Below are 14,214 nucleotides of genomic sequence, written 5' to 3' on the forward strand. Positions count from 1 at the left end.
TGGATTGGCATGATGGGCACTTTTTGCGTACCATACGGTCAAGCTTCTACCACAACAGCTCTATAGGGTTGAGCTCTGGTGTCTGGGCTGGCCACTCCATTACATATAGAATACCAGCTGCTGCTTCTTCCCTAAATAGTTCATACATAATTTGGAGGTGTGCTTTGTGTCATTGTCCTGTTGTAGGATGAAATTGGCTCCAATCAAGCGCTGTCCACAGGGTATGGCATGGCATTGCAAAATGGAGTGATACCCTTCCTTATTTAAAATCCCTTTTACGTTGTACAAATCTTCCACTTTACCTTCACCAAAGCAAACCCAGACCATCACATTACCTCCACCATGCTTGACAGATGGCGTCAGGCAGTCTTCCAGCATCTTTTCAGTTGTTCTGCGTCTCACAAATGTTCTTCTGTGTGATCCAAACACCTCAAACTTCGATTCGTCTGTCCATAACACTTTTTCCAATCTTCCTCTGTTCAATGTCTGTGTTCTTTTGCACATATTAATCTTTTCCTTTTATTAGCCAGTCTCAGATATGGCTTTTTTTGCCACTTTGCCCTGAAGGCCAGCATCCCAGAGTCGCCTCTTCACTGTAGACACTGACACTGGCGTTTTGCGGGTACTATTTAATGAAGCTGCCAGTTGAGGACCTGTGAGGCGTGGATTTCTCACACTAGAGACTTTAATGTCCTTGTCTTGTTGCTCAGTTGTGCAGCGGGGCCTCCCACTTCTCTTTCCACTCTGGTTACGGCCTGTTTGTGCTCTCCTCTGAAGGGAGTAGTACACACCGTTGTAGGAAACCTTCAGTTTCTTGGCAATTTCTCGCATGGAATATCCTTCATTTCTAAGAACAAGAATAGACTGTCGAGTTTCACATGAAAGTTCTCTTTTTCTGGCGATTTTGAGCATTTAATGGAACCAACAAATGTAATGCTCCAGATTTTCAACTAGCTCAAAGGAAGGTCAGTTTCCTAGCTTCTCTAATCAGCAAAACTGTTTTCAGCTGTGCTAACATACTTGCACAGGGGTTTTCAAGGGATTTCTAAACATCCATTAACCTTCTAACATAGTTAACAAACACAATGTACCATTAGAACACTGGAGTGGTTGTTGTTGGAAATCGGCCTCTATACAGTACACCTATGTAGATATTACATTAGAAAACAGACGTTTGAAGCTAGAATAGTCATTTACCACATTAACATGTATAGAATGTATTTCTGTTTAATTTAATGTTAGCTTCATTGAAAGAAAATGTGCTTTTCTTTAACCCCTTCACGACCGGCTGATTGTTTGCTTTCCGTTTTTTTTTTTCCGCCTTTCTTTTTCTGAGAGACGTAACTTTTTTATTTTTCAGTCAATATGGTCATGTGAGGGCTCATTTTTTGCGGAACAAGCTGTACTTGTAAATGAAACCATAGGTTTTACCATATAGTGTACTGGAAAACGGCAAAAAAATTCCAAATACAGAAAAATTGCAAAAAAAGTGCAATAGCACTATGGTTTTTGAGATATTTTGTTCACTATATGGTAAAACTGATGTGTGGGTGTGATGCCTCAGGTCAGTGCGAGTTCGTAGACACCAAACATGTATAGGTTTACTTTTATATAAGGGGTTAAAAAAAAATCGGAAGTTTGTCCGAAAAAAGTGGCGCACGTTTTACGCCATATTCCGTGACCCGTAGCGTTCTCATTTTTTGGGATCTATGCCTCAGTGACGGCTTATTTTTTGCGTCTCGAGCTGACGTTTTTAACGGTACCTTTTTTGCGCAGATGCTACGTTTTGACTGCCTCTTATTGCATTTTGCGCAAAAGTTGTGGCGACAAAAAAACGTCGTTTTGGCGTTTGGAATTTTTTTGCCGCTACGCCGTATACTGATCAGATTAATTGATTTTATATTTTGATCGGGCGTTTCTGAACGCGGTGATACCAAATGTGTGTATATTTTTTATTTTTTTAACCCTCTAATTTTCAATGGGGCGAATGGGGGGGTGATTTGAACTTTTAGGGTTTTTTGTTTTTTTTTAATTTTTTAAAACTTTTTTTTAACTTTTTTTTTTTTATTTTACTAGTCCCCCTAGGGGGCTATTGCGATCAGCAATCCGATCGCTCTGCAGTATCTGCTGATCACAGCTACAAGGCTGTAAACAGCAGATACGCTCTCTTTCTCTTTAGCTGTGCCGCTGGCACAGCGAAAGTGAAAGCAAGTCAGGTGTAGTACAGGAGTCATCACATGACCCTGTGCTACCATGACAACTATCGGGAGTCACGTGATCGCGTCACGTGACTTCCGGTATCGGGCGGTAAGTAAAATTTTACCGCGATCGCGCTTATAATGGCGCTGTCACATATTGACAGCGCCATATAAGGGGTTAAACGGCACGAGCAGATAACGATTCTGCTCGTGCCTAGCAAGCACACATCTCAGCTGTGAAAATCAGCTGAGATGTGTGCCGATCGCAGCATGATGCTGCCGGCAGACCGCGGGCAGTAAGGTTATGACCGCAGGGACGTAATTTTACGGCCCGCGGTCGTGAAGGGGTTAAAAAATAAGGAAATATCTAAGTGACCCTAAACTTTTGAACTGTAGTGTGTGTGTGTGTGTGTGTGTGTGTGTGTGTGTGTGTGTGTGTGTGCGTGTATATATAATATATAGATAGATATATACCATGTGCAGAATTATTATTCAAGTTGTATTTGAGAGGATTTTTTTTTTATTATTGATCAACAACTATGTTCTCAATCAACCCAAAAGACTCATAAATATCAAAGCTTAATATTTTTGGCAGATGGAGTGGTTTTTTTTAGATTTGGCTATCTTAGGAGGATATCTGTTTGTGCAGGTAACTATTACTGTGCAGAATTATTAGGCAACTTAATAAAAACCAAATATATTCCCATCTCACTTGTTTATTTTCACCAGGTAAACCAATATAACTGCACAAAATTTAGAAATAAACATTTCTGACATGCAAAATCAAAACCCAAAAAAATTAGTGACCGATATAGCCACCTTTCTTTATGATGACACTCAACAGCCTACCATCCATAGATTCTGTCAGTTGCTTGATCTGTTTACGATCAACATTGCGTGGAGCAGCCACCACAGCCTCCCAGACACTGTTCCGAGAGGTGTACTGTTTTCCCTCTCTCTAGATCTCACATTTTATGAGGGACCACGGGTTCTCTATGGGGTTCAGATCAGGTGAACAAGGGGGCTATGTCATTATATTTTCATCTTTTAGACCTTTACTTGCCAGCCACGCTGTGGAGTAGTTGGATGCATGTGATGGAGCATTGTCCTGCATGAAAATCATGTTTTTCTTGAACGATACCGACTTCTTCCTGTACCACTGCTTGAAGAAGTTGTCTTCCAGAAACTGGCAGTAGGTCTGGGAGTTGAGCTTCACTCCATCCTCAACCCGAAAAGTTCCCACAAGTTGATCTTTGATGATACCAGCCCATACCAGTACCCCACCTCCACCTTGCTGGTGTCTGAGTCGGAGTGGAGCTCTCTGCCCTTTATTGATCCAGCATCTGGCCCATCCATCTGGCCCATCAAGAGTCACTCTCATTTCATCAGTCCATAAAACCTTTGAAAAATCAGTCTTAAGATATTTCTTGGCCCAGTCTTGACGTTTTAGCTTATGTTTCTCGTTCAAAGGTGGTGGTTTTTCAGCCTTCCTTACCTTGGCCATGTCCCTGAGTATGGCACACCTTGTGCTTTTTGATACTCCAGTAACATTACAGCTCTGAAATATATCCAAACTGGTAGCAAATGGCATCTTGGCAGCTTCACGCTTGATTTTCCTCAATTCATGGGCAGTTATTTTGCGCCTTTTTTGCCCAACACACTTCTTGCGACCTTGTTGGCTATTTGCCATGAAATGCTTGAGTGTTCGGTAATCATGCTTCAAAAGTTTGGCAATTTCAAGACTGCTGCATCCCTCTGCAAGACATCTCACAATTTTGGACTTTTCAGAGCTCGTTAAATCTTTCTTCTGACCCATTCTGCCAAAGGAAAGGAAGTTGCCTAATAATTAAGCAAACCTTATATAGGGTGTTGATGTCATTACACCACACCCCTCCTCATTACAGAGATGCACATCACCTGATTTACTTAATTGGTAGTTGGCTCTCAAGCCTATACAGCTTGGAGTAGGACAACATGTATAAGAAGTATCATGTGACCAAAATACTTATTTGCCTAATAATTCTGCACAGTGTGTGTGTGTGTGTGTGTGTGTGTGTGTGTGTGTGTGTGTGTGTATATTTATTTATTAGTGGGGATTCATGCTCTCAGGTAGGCATTTGGTAGCCATAAAATTCCCAAAGATTCAACAACTAAACACAGCCTCTTCTGGGCACATACGTGTAATATACAGTTAAGGCTGGTTTCACACTACGTTTATTTAACATCCGTCCATAACGTTTTTTTAGCGGAAAAACGGATCCAGTGCAAATGCGTTTTCACTTCAATGCATTTGCAATGGACTCGCGTCCACCTGCGTTCGCATGCGTTTGCGTGCGTTAGACACAGGATCCGTACTTTTGCGTTATTTTAACATGTTTCAAAAACGCTACTTGTAGCGTTTTTTACCTTTTGTCAAAATAACGCATCTCACAGGATCCTTCACATTGCGCCGCGAGCTGCAATGCATTTCAATGAGCGCTGGATCCTGCCTAGCAGAATGCGTTGAGTTGCGTTGTAACAGGATCCTGCTTTTGTACTGAGCATGCCCAGAAAGTACTGAGCATGCCCAGAACCAGTTTCGCGTGATCTGTCTCTCTCTCCTCCTCCCTCCCTCCCTCACCCTCTCTATCTCTGTCTTTCCCCCTTCCTCTCCTCCCTCTCCCCCACCTGAGAGCTGCGGACACTCGTAACCAAGGTAAATATCGGGTAACCACTTATCTTAGTTACCCGATGTTTACGTTGGTTACGTGTGCAGGCAGCCCGGCTCCTAGCAGCTGCAGACACTCGTAACCAAGATAAATATCGGGTATCCAAGCCCGATGTTTACCTTAGTTACGAGCGTCTGCAGCTGTCAGAAGCCGGCTCCCACTCTGGCACGTTTAGTTCCCCTCACTCCCGATCACATGACTCCAATGCCCGCCCCTAAACATCCAGTGACAGGATCCTGTGAAGTAAGACATGCGTTTACATGCGTTTTTTGCTGTAAAAGCAGGATCCGCTTTTGCAGCAAAAAAACGTTCAGGACGCATGTTAAAAAGACGTAGTGTGAAAGCAGCCTAATTCAGCAGGCACATGTATATCAGCTCGTGCTCGCCCAGACAGTGTATGGTTCGTTCTCCTGGAGGAAACTTTCCACAAACAAGCTACGGTCCTACCAGTTTTGGTGTCCTTTTCAGCCTGAGCTCCTGTAGCTTCGCGCATCAAACGTATGCACTCTGCACAGCCTCTAGTGTACAGTCTGGTCACTCAGCAGTTTTCACACACTCCACTCTGCTTAATCCGCCTAGCAGAGTGAGAGACTTAGATGAACACATGACCCGGTCCTTAGTCACCGCTAACGAGGTGCATGCAATCAAGCCCTGCAGTGCTAGGATTTAACCCAGTAGTCCCTGGCTTCGCTACAATATTTTTAGAAGATTTCCTGGTTGTGGTCATATTGTAGGCACAATTTTATTTCTTACAGTGTTTGTAAAGTCAGAGCTAAAGGTTATGTATACTGAATAGGAGACAAATGGAGAGAAAGGCTATCAATCATAACAGTTTCCAAGTCCTGAGAGTGCAGGCGGGAGATGCACACAGAACCTTCCCTGTGTAGAGCCTGCCCTTCATACAGTATAATAAGCTCTCACCGAATCCCCCGAGCACCAAAATGTTCATTACAAATCCCTGCTTGTGTTTTCTCATGATACACTCCCTTCAATCTCACTCCTCTATTTGCCTTGCAGGTTCCTAAAGTGCTATAATATTTGATTCAAGAACATGAGCTCTGCCTGAGCGCTCCGAAGATGGAGAACAACAGGAAAGCCTTGACGGAGAAGATATTAAATGTCACTTCAGAGATCATCTACCTGCTAACTGGAGAGGTGAGGGGTTCTGGGAATTATGGGGCATGACACATTTATGTGTCTTAAAGGGGTTGTCCGGGCAAAATTAACATTTCTCTAACAGTTTATAACAGTGCATCCCAGTGAGGCGGTCATTTCACCTGACTACAAAGGCAGAGTAGTGGTGCTGGCTGTGAGGAGTAAACCCATACCTCCCAACCGTCCCGGATTCTGCGGGACTGCTTCGAGTTTAGAGGTGTGTTCCGCACTCCCGCGGCTCACAGCTGATGTCCCAACTCCTTCCCTCAGTGCAGTGAATAAATTAAATTATCATCGGCTCTGGATTATCGGGGTGGCCGGGACTCAAACCCGTGAACTGTGAAAGCTCATTGTTCTATAGGCAGCAGCTCTACCACTGAGCTACTGCCTGTATTGAAAAACATAGGAAGATTTGGTAATCTTGACCTCTATACTGCAGTAGAGCAACCAGAAGCAGATTATTCAGCTGCAAAGATGGATGGATGGATGATAGAGGGATGTATTATATAGGAATGGATGATAGAGGGATGGATGCTAGAGCAATGGATGGATGATAGAGGGATATACATATATGGTTTGTCCCTCTTTCCTTTCTTCAAAAGTTGGGAGGTATGGTAAACCCGTCCTTCTCCTCCTCCACTCCCCGCACACTGGGATGTCAGTGACACTGCTGTGCAGCACTCAGCAATGCTGGGAGGACTCCTCTGACATTTTTCTTGTTTATAAAAGCTGGTCAAACAAGTTCGGAGGGTCACTCCTTTCATACCTAAGTCATTAGGGGAGATTTCTCAAGCTAAATTGCCAGAATTCTGGAGCAATTTGCACTAAAAACTGCCTTTTATGACATCTTTATTTTGCGTTTTAGACACTTTTTGCTCTTTATCTGACAAGGAGCATGGGCTAAGGTGAAATTCTAAGATGCAGCATTTTTGTACAAATTTGTTGCATGGAGTACACCAACTTAAAGTTGTTAAAAACTTAGATTAAGAAACGTAATACATTGGATACAGAGCGCACAATGAGTGATGCCCTATGGAGGGATAGAGGGTAAGTGCTTGGGTAACGCTCATCTGGTGCATTTGTGGCAGGCAAAACTCATAGGCAAACATTGAAAAACAGCTGCTGCTGCCCCGTGGCTGGTGGGTGAGGTCATCCAGAAGAGATTCAGAGGATAAATCGTGTTAAAGCGGGCTGCTCTGCTTATTATAATTATCTTCAACAATAGGAGTATCAGGTTTTGTTATTCACCCCCAAGAATCCTTATACTTCTATTGTTGAAGATCAGTTTATTCAGCACCATAGCCCGCTTTAACAGACTTATCCTTTAAATCCAGAAGTTTATATTAGGCAGTTTAATGATGTGTCAAAGATAGCATTCAGCATGAACCATGTTAAATTTGGAGCATTTTAAGACTGCTCTTAAGGCCATCATACACATTAGAAAAAAACAAAATTATGATACAACCAAGGGATGCCCATCAACTGAAAAAACCTTTATAAGAAAAAAATCCTAAAAAGATATTTTATTGAATTCATTTAAAATCAGATATCCAAAAAACAACAACGACACAAAAATGCAAAAAAGGTAAAGTGCTACAGTGTTAGAGGCGGGAATTGGCCGAATGCCTTCTTCTTTTCTCTACCTTACCACAGAGGTTGGTGCCCTAATATTGCGAAATGGCGCCCCCACTCAACAACAGCTCCCCCTCTTTTCCCTATGCTGATCTACAGTGCAGCTGATCTGGGAACACAGGAGTGCTGGGGATGCCTCTGACTGTTTATATGTATCCACATTTATGACTCAATAGGAGATGGTTACTCTCACAAGAATGGATTACCAGAAGGGACTCACGGATCTGCGAGTCCCTAAAGCGGGCTTTACATGCAACGATATTTCTAGCAATTGCTAGTGATATCGTACGCAAAAGCACCCGCCCCCGTCGTGCATGCGATATCGTGTGATCGCTGCCGCAGCGATCATTATTGCTACGACAGCGTCACACGCACTTACCTGGTCGTCGTCGTCGCTATGACTGCCGAACAATCCCTCCCTCAAGTGGGAGGTGCGTTCAGCGTCACCGCGACATCACCGCAACATCACTAAGCGGCCGGCCAATCAAAGCGGAGGGGTGGAGATGAGCGGGACAAACATCCCGCCCACCTCCTTCCTTCCTCATTGCGGGCGGGACACAGGTAAGGAGACGTTCCTCGCTTCTGCGGTGTCACACACAGCGATGTGTGCTGCCGCAGGAACGAGGAACAGCATCTATAAACAACCATTAACAATTTTTGGTTTTAGGACGACCTCTCCATGGTGAACGATTTTCACCACTTTTGAGGTAGGTTAAGGTCGCTGGTAAGTGTTACACGCTGCGATACCGTTAAGGACGCCGGATGTGCGTCACTAACGACGTGACTCCGACGATAAAACATTAACGATATTGTAGCGTGTAAAGCCACCTTTACTGTCTGTGGGAAAGGACATATCCCCAAAATAAATAGACAGTAAATCCTTATATTCCATGTACCTACTTATTCTCTAGGGGATACAATTTTTAGTCCCTCAGTCCCTGTCAATCATGTGATAAGTTTATATATAGATATAAATATCCAAAAGGTGATGCATGCCAAAATATTCAAACACCATAAAATTCATTAATGTCATAGATTCCAGAAAATGAGGCTATATAAAGTTAAGAAATGCAATGCAGATCTCAAAACATTGATTGATGTGTCCATAATTAAATAATTAATAAATTGAAAAGATTGAACATAAGAAATAACACTAAGGGGCACTTTGCACATTACGACATCGCAGGTGTGATGTCAGTGGGGTTAAATCGAAAGTGACGCACATCCGGCGTCGCTGTAGATATCGGAGTGTGTAAATCCTTTTTAATACGATTTAAGGAGCGCAAAAACGTCCAAATCGTATGATCGGTATAGTGACGGTCATTTCCATAATTTCGGAAGGACCGATGTTACGATGTTGTTCCTCGTTCCTGCAGCAGCACACATCGCTGTGTATGAAGCCGCAGGAGCGAGGAACATCTCCTACCTACGTCCTGCGGCTCACGCCGGCTATGCGGAAGGAAGGAGGTGGACGGGATGTTTATGTCCCACTCATCTCCGCCCCTCCGCTTCTATTGGCCGCCTGCCGTGTGACGTCGCTATGACGCCCACGACCCGCCCCCTTAATAAGGAGGCGGGTCGCCGGCCAGAGCGACGTCGCAGGGCAGGTGAGTGCATGTGAAGCTGGCGTAGCGATAATGTTCGCTACGGAAGCTATCACCATGATATTGCAGCTGCGACGGGGGCGGGGACTATCGCGCTCATCATAGCAGCATCGGCTTGCGATGTCTTAGTGTGCAAAGTGCCCCTTAGGCTACATGTGCACACTGCGTTTTTTGGTGAGTTTTTGGCTGCAGTTTTGTTGTCAGAACTTTCTGACATTTGACTTCCCAGCAAAGTCTATGAGAAGTCAGATTTGTCATGCGCACGTTGCAGTTTATTTGTCAGCGTTTTATATGTCCAAAATTTTGTGACAAAAAAAAATGCACCATGTTCATTCTTCCTGCGTTTTTGTCAACATTTGTCACAAAAACGCAGCAAAAATGCATGTTGTGAAAAACGCACCAAAAACGCAGCAAAACCGCACCTATAATTACAAGAATTTTTTTGTGACATTTTCAGGCTCTCTCTGACAAGGTGCAGTTTTGGCTGCAGTTTTGGCTGCAGTTTGTCAACACAAAAAGATGCAGCGTGTGCATGTAGCCTTAGGCCCTGTGCGCACTGGAAAATGGAATTTTCTCAAGAAAATTCCGCAGGTATTCAAAGATTACCGCACCCGCGGTAAAAACCCGCGGCAAACCGCACCCGAAAACCGCATGCGGTTTGCTGCGGCTTTACCGCGGCATTGTTCGCGGTTTTGCCGCGTGCGGGTTGGTAAGTGCTTTATTGCATTCAATGCAATAAAGCACATTGAAGAAAAAAAAAGTCATTTCATTCTGAGATAGAGAATTAGACAGAAGAATAGATAGAAGAAAAGATAGACAGACAGAGGGATAGATAGAAGGATGATAGATAGATAGATAGATAGATAGATAGATAGATAGATAGAGTCCCTGTGAGCACACTCTGCATTTCTCACGGTTGGCAGTGAGTTCACATTACCGGCCGTGGGAAATGCCCTGTAGTTACCTCTGCTGTCTCGCTGCGAGGCTGCATTCAGCGCTGTGTGTCAGTCGCGGCTGGGTGCCAGCATCGCAGGACGCCGGAGCTTTGTTTTGGGAGGGGTTAATAAAAGGGTGAACGAGGCTTATTTGTGTTTTATTTAAAATAAAGGATTTTTCGGTGTGTGTGTTTTTTCACTTTACTTACGGGTTGATCATGTCAGCTGTCTCATAGACCAGGGCTGTGGAGTCGGAGTCGGAGTCGTGGAGTCGGAGTCGGAGTCGGAGCTCATTTTGGTGGAGTCGGAGTCGGTATAAAATGCACCGACTCCGACTCCTAAAATATATAATAAATTGGGGACAGGAGTGCAATGCAGAATGTGCTGAATATTTTACTAAATAATAACATTTAGTATAATGCTTATATTTAAGTGAAAAATTTATTGTAGTACAATGTGAACATCAGACATTTAATTGTTTTTATGATACAATAATCAAGATATTTGGATAGAACATAAAATATTTATTGGAATACAACTTTAGAACACAAAAAACTAATAAATTGTAAAGATGTAATATATATATATATATATATACACACAGTGTATATACACACACAAGATATATATGTAATCTACTGTATATTACATAGTGTATTACATATTTACAATTTATTACAGTTTTTTGTGTTCTAAAGTTGTATTCCAATAAATATATTTTATGTTCTATCCAAATATCTTGATTATCGTATCATAAAAATTATTAAATGTCTGATGTTCACATACACATATTCATGTACTACAATAAATTTTTCACCTAACTAAGCAATATATGTAGGAGTCGGAGTCGGAGCCGGAGTCGGAGTCGGAGCCGGAGTCGGTGCAAGAGAATTTGAGGAGTCGGAGTCGGAGTCGAAGGTTTGGCTTACCGACTCCACAGCCCTGTCATAGACACTGCCATGATCAAGCCTGGAGTTAATGGCGGTGATCCGCCACCATTAACTCCTTGTATTACCCTGACTGCCACTGCTACACGGCTGCAGGAAGAGCCGGGGACACCCCGGTAGTGCCGCATAATGCATCTGATATTCTGGGCTGCGGGAGGGGGAGTGAGGCGGGGGACATTAACCCTGCCCCTCTCCCTCCCCAGCCTTAGAATACCGGGTCGCTGCTGTGTGCTTACCTCGGCTGGACGGTAAATATACAGCGGAGCCCACGTGTTTTGTTTTCTATATTTCCGTTTGATTTCTATGTGTATTCTATGTGTCTGTGTCTGTGATGTCTGTGTGTGTGTGTGTGATATGTGTGTGTTTACTCTCTGCTCTGCTTCCTCTTCCTGTGACATCACTTCCCTGCAAAACTGCAGGCAAGCGATGTACATTACCGGAGGTAAACCGCAAAATAACGCAGGGAATAACGCAGGAAAACGCAGTGAACCGCACAGAATTTGCTGCCTGCTGTTATTCCCTGCGGGATTTCACGATTACATTGGAGTCAATGGAGTGAAATCCCGCAGTGACGTGCGGAAAAGAATTGACATGCAATTGTTTTTGCTGCGGGAATCCCGCAGCAAAACATGCAGCTGTCAAAATCCGCCTAGTGCGCACAGGATTTTTTTTTCCCATAGGTTTTGCTGGTGATTCACTGCAGCAAAACCGCAGCAAAACCGCAGCAAAACCGCAGAAAATCCGGTAAGTGCGCACAGGGCCTTATATGTAAACAATACTCTCAAAACAGCAGATGGACATGTAAACATAAGGACACCAGAAGGTGGCCCAATGTAGGTTAGCAGATTGAATAATAAGGTAATGAATGGACTGGATGGGTTAGGTTTAATTTAGTATTCTTATAATTGTTTACTGGTTTTAAAATGACAAACAACAGAAGGAACAGTTTTAATAGATGAGTCTAATGTTTATTGATGTCCATGGCTTGTAATGAAAGAAGGCCATGCACAGTGTAAAGTTAAGTAAAAATATTTTTGTACACCACATTTTGTGTGAAGACCTTTTCACTATCTGTAAGTAACTTTCCTTGTAAAGGGGGGTCAACAACTTGCACTTTGACGTCCGATCTCAGTGTCACTCTTGAAAACGTAACGTACAGTTGTTCATGGCGGAAAACTGGTTCCCATCCTGGTATAGTCTCCATCCTTGTATGGCCCCCATTCTGGTATGTGGGCTGATGCTGTGATGTGGCCAAATGCTGGTATGTGCCCCCATCGTGGTGCGGCCACCATCCAGACATGTGCCCCCATCCTGCGGGGTATTGTGTGCGGTGGGCGGAGTGCAGGGTGGGTGGAGCCGAGCGGGGCCATGGTGCCGAGTACGTCAGTGCTGGGGACTGCATGGCTGGGGACAGGTGACGTGTGTGCGTTTGTGTGTGTGTGTTTGTTTAATGTATACATGCGGAGGGCGGAATGTGGGGGGGTGGAGCCGAGTGGGGTAATGTGTGCGGGGGCAAATGCGAGTGGTGGGTATGTGTCGGCTGGGTTCCCGGTGTGGGCTCTAGGGGTGCAGCACTCACCAGGGAGTCACGGCTCCATGTGGGTGCGGGGAATGGTGTCGGGCATTGTCCTGTCACGCCGTAGTTCGGGCTGTTCACTTAGCTGAGCCATTAGTCGCAGACTCTGTAGCGCGCGCGGTGTAGCGATGGTTGTCACTGTAATGACTTCATTTTGGAGCAGGACAGACAGACAGAATAAGACTATTATATATATATATATATATATATATATATATATATATATATATATATATATATATATATATATATTTATATATATATATATAAGTCTTATTCTAAAGACTATTGCTAAATCTGCAGGGGGTTGAATACTACTTGTAGGCACTGTATGTGTATGTATGTATATATATATATATATATATATATATATATATATATATATATATATATATATATATATATATATATATATATATATATATATATATATATATATATATATATATATATATATATATATATACATATATATACATATATATATATATACATACATATACATACAGTGCCTAAAAGTAGTATTCAACCCCCTGCAGATTTAGCAGGTTTGATAAGATGCAAATAAGTTAGAGCCTGCAAACTTTAAATCTAGAATATAAGACATAGGGTACCTTCACACTTAGCGATGCAGCAGCGATCCGACCAGCGATCTGACCTGGTCAGGATCGCTGCTGCATCGCTACATGGTCGCTGGTGAGCTGTCAAACAGGCAGATCTCACCAGCGACCAGTGAACAGCCCCCAGCCAGCAGCGACGTGTAAGCGACGCTGCGCTTGCACGGAGCCGCCGTCTGGAAGCTGCGGAGACTGGTAACTAAGGTAAACATCGGGTATGGTTACCCGATGTTTACATTAGTTACCAGTGTGAGCAGGGAGCCGCGCACACTGAGCGCTGGCTCCTTGCTCTCCTAGCTACAGTACACATCGGGTTAATTAACCCGATGTGTAATGCAGCTACATGTGCAGAGAGCAGGGAGCCGCGCACACTGAGCGCTGGCTCCTTGCTCTCCTAGCTGCTGTACACATCGGGTTAATTAACCCGATGTGTACAGCAGCTACATGTGCAGAGAGCCGGAGCCGGCAGCACAGGCAGCGTGAGAGCTGCAGAGGCTGGTAACTAAGGTAAATATCGGGTAACCACCTTGGTTACCCGATGTTTATCTTGGATACAGCTTACCTCAGCTGTCAGACGCCGGCTCCTGCTCCCTGCTCGCTTCATTTGTCGCTCTCTTGCTGTCACACACAGCGATCTGTGTGTCACAGCAGGAGAGCGGCTTTGAAGAAAACGAACCAGGGCTGTGTGTAACGAGCAGCGATCTCGCAGCAGGGGCCAGATCGCTGCTCAGTGTCACACACAGCGAGATCGCTAATGAGGTCACTGCTGCGTCACAAAAAGCGTGACTCAGCAGCGATCTCGGCAGCGAGCTCGCTGTGTGTGAAGCACCCCATATTTTCAG

The 14,214-nt window shown here is 43.9% G+C and overlaps 1 protein-coding gene across 4 annotated transcripts in view; it reads left to right on the forward strand.

The window, feature by feature from the left end:
* The window catches only part of LOC142311121 (uncharacterized), a 59,519-nt gene that overhangs the window by 23,778 nt on the left and 21,527 nt on the right, over positions 1-14,214 (forward strand). For all 4 annotated transcript variants that reach the window (XM_075349248.1, XM_075349246.1, XM_075349249.1 and 1 more), the window contains exon 3: positions 5,924-6,061. In XM_075349248.1, coding sequence (XP_075205363.1) covers positions 5,984-6,061 — 78 coding nt within the window. In that variant the 5' untranslated portion in view covers positions 5,924-5,983. The remainder of the gene's footprint in view (positions 1-5,923; positions 6,062-14,214) is intronic.

Source organism: Anomaloglossus baeobatrachus, chromosome 5 (genome assembly GCF_048569485.1).
Source record: "Anomaloglossus baeobatrachus isolate aAnoBae1 chromosome 5, aAnoBae1.hap1, whole genome shotgun sequence".
NCBI lineage: Eukaryota > Metazoa > Chordata > Amphibia > Anura > Aromobatidae > Anomaloglossus > Anomaloglossus baeobatrachus.